The 8,194-nt window shown below is 34.3% G+C and overlaps 1 protein-coding gene across 12 annotated transcripts in view; it reads left to right on the top strand.

The window, feature by feature from the left end:
* The window catches only part of Akap13 (A-kinase anchoring protein 13), a 315,221-nt gene that overhangs the window by 102,388 nt on the left and 204,639 nt on the right, over positions 1 to 8,194 (top strand). For all 12 annotated transcript variants that reach the window (XM_078051200.1, XM_040275952.2, XM_021722882.3 and 9 more), the window contains one exon: positions 2,481 to 2,628. In XM_078051200.1, the coding sequence (XP_077907326.1) occupies positions 2,481 to 2,628 (148 nt within the window). The remainder of the gene's footprint in view (positions 1 to 2,480; positions 2,629 to 8,194) is intronic.

Here is an 8,194-nt window from a genome sequence, read left to right as displayed (position 1 = left end):
TGTAACAGGATCATGTAGTTGAAATGGGAAGTTTGCCTTTTGATCTCAGTGACTATATAAGAATGCAGAGAATTCTCCTTCAAGGAAAACTTCCAAGTGCCTTTGGAATTTAAATTTCAAGTGGCCTCTAAGTGAATGAAGCTTCTTTGTTTCTTTCTTCTTAATATGTTGGGCATAAGGTTTTTAAAGGTATGAAGACAAGTTAAAACTTGTTTACTTTGTCTTAGGAGAGAAAAAAAAAAAGGTTGATATTGAAAGCTTTGTTAAAAGGATTTTTCACTGCCTGTGTTAGCTGTCTCTTCTATTATCAGAAAAAGGCAGGTCCCAGACATCACCAGTAAGGTCACAGAAAGTCTCTCAGAAAGATGTGAAGAGGAAATCCTCCAATTAGAAAAGGAATTTAGAAAAGGAATATAAAATCTTAGAATTCAAGGTGAGAAATCTAAGTTAAAAAAAAAATTACAATTAGAAATTTAAGTAATCCCCCCCCCCCTTTAAAGATCCAGTTGGTTAAATACACTCAATTGCTGTGGCCCATTATAGTGCGAAAGTAGCCATGTGCAAATGAATAAGCACTTAATAAATAAAATTTAATAAAATAGGCATATAAACAAAACTATGAACACTGAAATTTCAAATTTATATAATTTTTATATTAAAGGTTTCTTTTTGTGTGTGTGTGTGTGTGGGGGGGCCCTTTAAAATGTGAAAACCTTCCTTAACTTGTGAGCCCTACAAAAACAAGTGGGAGGCAATATATGGCCCATGGATCATTTTTTCCAACCCATGTGGAAAAGGAACGAAACTTTTGAACTTTGGTTTGCATTTTTTCAGGATATAATGATATTTCAATGCCTTGAGAAATTGATTCTTCTTTTGTGCTATAAACATTTTAATTGGTTGTGTCATGCCAAATGATACTAAACATTTTACAAGCTTTAGCTTTTCACAACTGTTTCTAATAGGGGAACTTACATGTAAGAGAGTATAATTCTGTCAACTGATCTAAGTTAGTGATAATTCTGTTTTACTATACTCCTTGTGTTAGGATACTTTTGGAACTCTTTAGTTCAGTAATCATGTCAATAACTAAATTTAAGGCATCATAAGTTACAGCTTATTTATGATTGTGGTTTATTCTGACTTCTTACATGTTGTGTTTTACAAATTTGAACTCTTAAAGATATCCCAGCACTTTGGGAAATAGTTTGAACTCTGTTTTCAGAATTTGACCTACTGGAGCACATCTATTAATAGATTTGGTCCTATGTTTGACTTTATAGATTTTTCTGAGGCATAATGAGATCTGACCACAGGGTGGCATGTTTCTCTTATAAACTTCATTGTTAAAATGGGGAGGAAAGGGGTTTTAATTAATGAAAAATCTTTCCTCTAATTTTGGTGTTTAAATGGGTTTTCTCTAAATTGTTCTTTTCCCCTGTAGTTCATTATGAAGATTTGCATAATATTAAATTACAGTGCCTTAAACCTTGATGCTTTAAAATCTCCTTACCTTGTGGTTACAACACAAATTATGTAATGTTTATAATTGAGAGAATAATAATTAGAACTGTTTTTCATAGAATATATTGGATTTAGCCATTGACCCCAGGTTTAAAATCATTCTATAAAAACTGCTAAAAGAATATAATGAAAGGATGAAAGTATTTTGCCTTTTAGTTGTGAAGGCATGGGCAAAGTTATTAGCATAAGATTTTTATCTGATTATAGGGTCTTCTTGGAGGAATGAATGAAAAAGAGCTTGGATGCCAGATGGTCAGGAGACACAAAATAGTTAGAAAAGTGACCTTTCATTCTGTTAGATTAAGGTGAGAGCTGAATCTCTTCCAAGTTTTCATACATGAGCTATAAGAAGAGAAGGATCATCTCTGTGTAGTTTTTAAGGGAAGTGAGTTTAGTGGAGCTAGTTAAAGTCTTTGTAGGTGGGACTTCAGTGCAGATTTACCTGCAGTCTAGGCACATGCTCTTTGTATGCTAGTATTTCCAGTTGGGTTCATTCTTTGTTGGAGAATGGGTGGACCTGGTGGTGATTCTTGAGGTGTAGAGTTTAGAGAATTATTGCTGAAACCTGAAAATGGGCCAAAAGTATTCTGTGAGGGTATAACTATTTAATATAACACTACATCTTCTTTGTCTTAATTTTTTTTCTCATTTTGAACCTACATACCAAGTAAATACACTGTTAATAATTTACATGTTTATCTAATCACCTCCACCAAAATGTAAGCTCAAAGAGGTTAGAGATCTTATTTTCAGGCTCATTTTGTATTCCAGTGCCTAAATATTGCCTGGCAGGTAAGTGCTTAGTATGTGTTTGTTGTTATAACCTACCAGAATTGGGGTATAGTTTCACAGTTGAGATGATATATGTAATTTTCCTTAACTACAATATTTTATGAAGATAGTTTTCCAAGAGGAGCCTTGCTAATGCAAATTTGCTATATCTTTTCCTTTCCTAGGGTGATTGTGTTGTTACAGTATTGCTTGCTGAAGAGGACAAAGTTGAAGATGATGTAGTTTTTTACCTGGTATTTTCGGGTTCTACCCTCCATCACTGTACAAGTACCAGGAAGGTCAGTTCTGATACTTTGGAGACCATTGCTCCTGGTAAGTATTTGGGATCTTTTTTAGCCTTTACTAGTACTTGAATACTTTTGTTCTATGTTCTTTACTATAGAGTAATATTAAGAGTGAACCAGAGTGATTCAGATTTTTAAATACTTGGGTGCTCTATTTTGTTAATCTTGTTTTTTCCAAAGAAGTGTGAACCTAATTAGAAATAAATGAAATAAAGTGTTATTATTTGAAAAATAAAAATCAGGAACAGCAAAAATATTAATTTATTGTAATGTTGAAATTTTGGAAATACTAAAACATGTGGTAGAAGATATGAATTCTCATATGGGCATATAGATTTTATTCTGAATTTCATGGTAGTAAAACTAAAAAATAAAACACAAGCAGTTATGCATTTCTCATATCTAGGATGAAAAAACCTGCAAAATATTTTATGAATTTGCCCCAAATTCATAAGTTATTGTTCATTGTGGAATGAAAGCTTAATCACTATTGTACTTTTAAATTTAACAGAATTAAAAGATGTTTATTTAATAAAACTTTTTATGAAGTTATGAGGACAATGCTGCTTCTAACAGAAAGGGGTGATCCAGTAATGCTTATCTCTTGGCCTGTCCTAGCCTTTGAAGATATATTGATTTGTATTTGGAGATGAGCTTCTATCCTCAGTTGACCTTGCTTTAAAGTTAACAGTTAACCAGTTTTCATCAGAATTCAGAAGAGTGTATAGTTAGAGGGAACCTCTAAAAATGCCAACAGTTTAACTATTACCATCTAGAGAATGATTAGACTGTTAACCTTTTTTATGAGTTCCACTTTGTTGGTGTAGGTGTTGTAAGGTTAATTTGTTTGTGAAGCACTTTGAATATCTGTTTTTTGCCAGTATTGGATCAGGTTGCCCATTTTTCATTCCAGTGACATTTCATATAAATTACCGTTGTGTCTGATACCTACCAAATTCTGAAAATTATGCTATAATTAAGAACTAAGATTATGACTACTGAAAGTTTTATTTACCTTCTTGCATGGCAAAAATTATTTTGAAAAATATGGGATATAAGATTTGAGATAGGAAGATTTCTCCCAAACTGTTAGGGATAAGAAATAAAAAATAGTGGTCAGCATAGATACTGATTCCCCGCCCCCCAAGAGTATTAGGTATCTTTTATAATTTAGACTGCCAGTCATCTTGTTTGCTGTGATGTGCATTATATTGGAAAAGGTATATCTGGAACTTGAGGTCTGCTGTCTAACAGGTACCATTCATTACCATTGCTAAAAATGTATTATATGTTGGTGTAGGGAGAAACAGTTCCTTAACTAGGTAGAATCAGTTTCTTAACTGGGTAGAATCAGTCTGTGACTGGGCTCTTAGAAAGGAATGGAGGTAATTTTTATTAACTAATTCTTTCTGAATTAGAAAAACTTTAAAGTTTAAGGTGTATGTCTTTATATGTATATATGTGTACATATGTACCTAGAAAGGAACATCTTAATTAGATAGTAGAATAATATGAGTAGTTAGAAAGGGCAAGTAGGACAGGGATATAATCCTGGGTTTTAGCCATGATAATAATAAACCCCAGCAGAGTCCAGTACTTTGATGGAGAGGGATGTGCCTAGAATCTTCCTTAGAAGGGTCCTTAAATTAGGAAGGTGGCAGGCGATTACTTTTCTTGGAAACATAAACCAACTGAACTTATAATGACAGCTGGGGTTCTAAATTTATTCTAGATCCTTGTAACCATTTTTTCCAGGATAACTTTCTGAACTTTAGTTTCCATTTCTTCCCTTGATTTTGGTTCTGATACCTCTTTATATGTCTCAGTACCCCCTTTACCAAGCCATACCCCTCTTGAGTGTCCATTTGTACCTGCTGACTATGGGTGCCTTGCGCTGCCATCTCAAGCCAATCAAAATGAGTATTGTGTACTCTGCAGAATAGAGTTTTTGTCTGAGTCAGCAGAAATTATTCCTGACCCATTCACTTCTTTAGGCCTGTAGTAATGCCATCTCTTTCATTTTCTACTAATCAGCTTTCTTCTTATCCCCTTCCCACATTCTCTATCATGCTTGCCAGCCATGCCCCCCATTCCCCTGAATATTCTGTTACCTACCCACATTCAGTCAGGTAGCTTAATCACAACAGATGTGAAGAAAAGATTAGGGTCCTTGAAGACTCTACTTGTGGAAGGCCAGGGAACATCAAAGTAACTCTTTAGCATGTGAGCCTCTGATTAATATTTGATATTTGATTTGTAAGGATATCAGCAAGACCCCCAGTTGGTGCATTAGAAGCCAACTATTTAAGCAAAGGAGATTGCCAACTGGATCTTTCTGCTCTAGTCATCATGTATAAGAGTTTTCCGTTTTCTTTTCAGTTACTGACATTTGGATTAATTTGGTAATTTGTTGTGAAAGGATAGAGATAAGTGCGTTTTGGGGGTTAACTTAGTTTTCCCTCCCTTTTGTCTCTTTGCTTCTTCCCACTTGTTTGTTTTTCCCCTTCCTTCCTTCCTTCCTTCCTTCCTTCCTTCCTTCCTTCCTTCCTTCCTTCCTTCCTTCCTTCCTTCCTTCCTCCCTCCCTCCCTCCCTCCCTCCCTCCCTCCCTCCCTCCCAGGAGCTCATACCCAGCCCTTTTTATTTTGAGACAGGGTCTAAGTTACCCTTCTAGACTTGCAGGCCTCCTGCATCAACTTCTGAGTAGCTGGGATTACAGATGTGCATCACCATGGATGGCTTCAATTTTTAATTTCTTGTTTAATCATGGAATTAATTTTTTAGGCTAGAATTAAACTGCCTTAAATCTGCTTTTGTACTTCTTAAACTTGTGCCTTCCCTTGCTCCAAGTTCTTGCTCATCATGTCTCATTGATGCTTCTTGTCTACCTTATAACAATATATGACTGCCTCCTCTCAGAATTCCATGTTCCCCTTTCCTGCTTTATGTTTTTTCATTGTACTTATCAACTTCTAACACATAATATATTTTGCTTATTTATTTTATTTTCTGCCTGCTTCTACTAAGGTTTAGTTAGGTTTATGAGGGGAATAATTTTCTTTCTTTCAGTGGTATGCGCTAAGAAGGCTTTTTCTAGGAATTCCTGCCGCTTGATGGGATAGTGTTTCTGCTGTGTTGTAATCATTCTAGTTCTCAGAAGCTGGTCCTTTGGAAAGGTGAATGCACATATATATATTCCCCTTCTCCCTAATTTTGGGGAGAGGGGCATAAATGCTTCTTAAATTAAACACTTAGCTTGGAGTAGAAGTCTGTGTCCTCTTTCTGAAGCTAACTGATGATTTCTTTGCATCAGTTAAGCTGTATTGATAGCCCCAGGTTTCCTGTATACTGAGGGCAGTGTCAGTGTCAGATTAATCAAGATTCTTCATGGAAAGTCTACACAATAGTGTGTGCATTCTAGTTACTGGATAAATGTACAATGTCTTTTTGCTGCAGCTGCTTCTAATCAGGATGTCTCTTTCTATCCTTCTGCAAGGATTAGACTTGCAATTCCTTATTATTTGGGCTAATTGTGTATGAAAAGAAAAAGAGCTTTGTGCCTTATTCTTCCTTTTTTACGTCATGCTTCATCCACATTGCTGGCTCTAATTTTTTAGTTCTCTGGTATGTTTTACTGTAAGTGTTTACTGTTAGTGTTTTGAAATGTTTTAGTTTCTAAAACCCGGTGATTAATTGACATTCAAAAGACAGCTACTTCTTGATGTCCATCTGTAAACTTTTATCAAATATTGTCTGAAAATAGGTTGAAATACTAGACATTTTAAATTTTCTTCTAAAACAAAACTTTGACTCCAGATATTACAATTACATCCCCAATGTATGTTTTCTAACTTTTTTGTTTTCTAATAAGAACTTTCCATTTGAATAGAGACTGTAGAGAAGTGGTAAAGGTTTTTTTTTTTTGTAATTTTTAATTTTTTTTGTAGTTATAGATGGACAGAATGCCTTTATTTTGTTTATTTTTATGCGGTGCTATGGATCAAGCCCAGTGCCTCAAACATGCTAGGCAGACACTCTGCCACTGAGCTACAACCCCAACCCCGGTAAAAGCGTTTTTAAAGTAACCCTTTCTTGCTTGCCTACCATAGATGGCTCTAGATGTGATTCAGTCCCTCGAGCCCCCCCCCCCAAAAAAAAAGTATGGTAAGAGTAGTAACATATTTAGGGACAGGTGAGTAGAGACTTTGACTTCCTACTTTTTTTTGCCTTTGAATTGTTTGAATTGAAGCATACATACTACTTATATAATATATAGTGATTTTTAATAAAATTTGAACACTTAAAAGAATACTTTTTTTGAAAATAAATGCTTCATTGCATTAATTAACACTAGACACAGACCAAATTTTATAATAAAATATTATACCCAAAATACTTGTGAGATGGCTGGTTCAAGAATATAATTTGCTATGAAATACAGCTTAAAATGGAAAAACATTTCTAATAATAAAAGACATTAATTTTGTAATTAAAGAAAACATAAAACACCTGTTATTGTCTCCTCATAGTAAACAGATCCAACCTTAAATCACACTTTATTTAATTAATGATTTTCCTCTTAAGATGAAGATAAGGTAGTTTTTTGAAGCCAGTATAGGATTGGTAAATAGTGTAAAGAAATTTGAGTATCCTTAGAAGGCAATTCTCAGGGGGAATATAGAGTACTGTTTTATTATATTCACTTTTATCCATGAAACTGAATTTAGACAAACCATTGATTTCGGAATGCAAAATGGAGCAGGATGTTTAGTTGATTCTCCACACTGTTTTGTCAAACATGCTGGTATAGAATGTTTTATAAAATGAAATCTTTTTTCACTGTGTCAATTACTTTTAGAATTCACAGCAAGCATTCTTGTTTGACAGAAAAACTTCAAACCTTCATTGACCCCAAAATTAGACTCAGCACTTCCATATTTTTCTTTCTCTTTCAAAAGGGAAGGTACTATACAAAGAAATTGTCATGAAAAGGAAAAACAAAAACATTTACCACAATCAGAAGTCTTCTGGATTTAATGAAAAATTGCAGCCCAGATCTCAACAACTGGGCCTATAGTTACAGCATGATGTGTCTTTTATTTCATGTGAACCAAGACCCCTTTTCTAGCAGCGGATGTGCAGAGATAACCAAATTAGATAACATATTTAAAAATAAGTTGTAAGTTTTTAATTGACCCAATCAGAGAATTCTGATTTCTTCTCCACTATCAAATCAATCATTTATTTTTTACTGGACATTTTATAAGAGTCTCCCTATTCCAAAGTACTACTATAAGGCTACTAGACAGCTCTGAGTTTATATTTTAAAATACTTAAATTGCTATCTTTAAGTTTCTCAATACATGTAGTGCTTGTACTGCAAAAACAACAACAAACAAACCTGAGAACTACTCAGGAAAGATATCTGTTTTCTACTGTCCTAGTTATAATGTTATGAAGAAGTTATACATTTTATCACCTTGGAACTATGAACATGGAACTGGAATATTGGGGCATGCATTACAACAGGATTGATTTCCCCCAGGGAGTATAAATTGAATCTTGGGGCTACAAAAATATAATCTTACTCTTTACA

The sequence above is a fragment of the Ictidomys tridecemlineatus genome, chromosome 5, assembly GCF_052094955.1.
Source record: "Ictidomys tridecemlineatus isolate mIctTri1 chromosome 5, mIctTri1.hap1, whole genome shotgun sequence".
Classification (NCBI taxonomy): Eukaryota; Metazoa; Chordata; class Mammalia; order Rodentia; family Sciuridae; genus Ictidomys; species Ictidomys tridecemlineatus.
The sequence above is the reverse complement of the archived record's forward strand: the minus strand, read 5'-3'. Positions and strand labels throughout refer to the sequence as shown.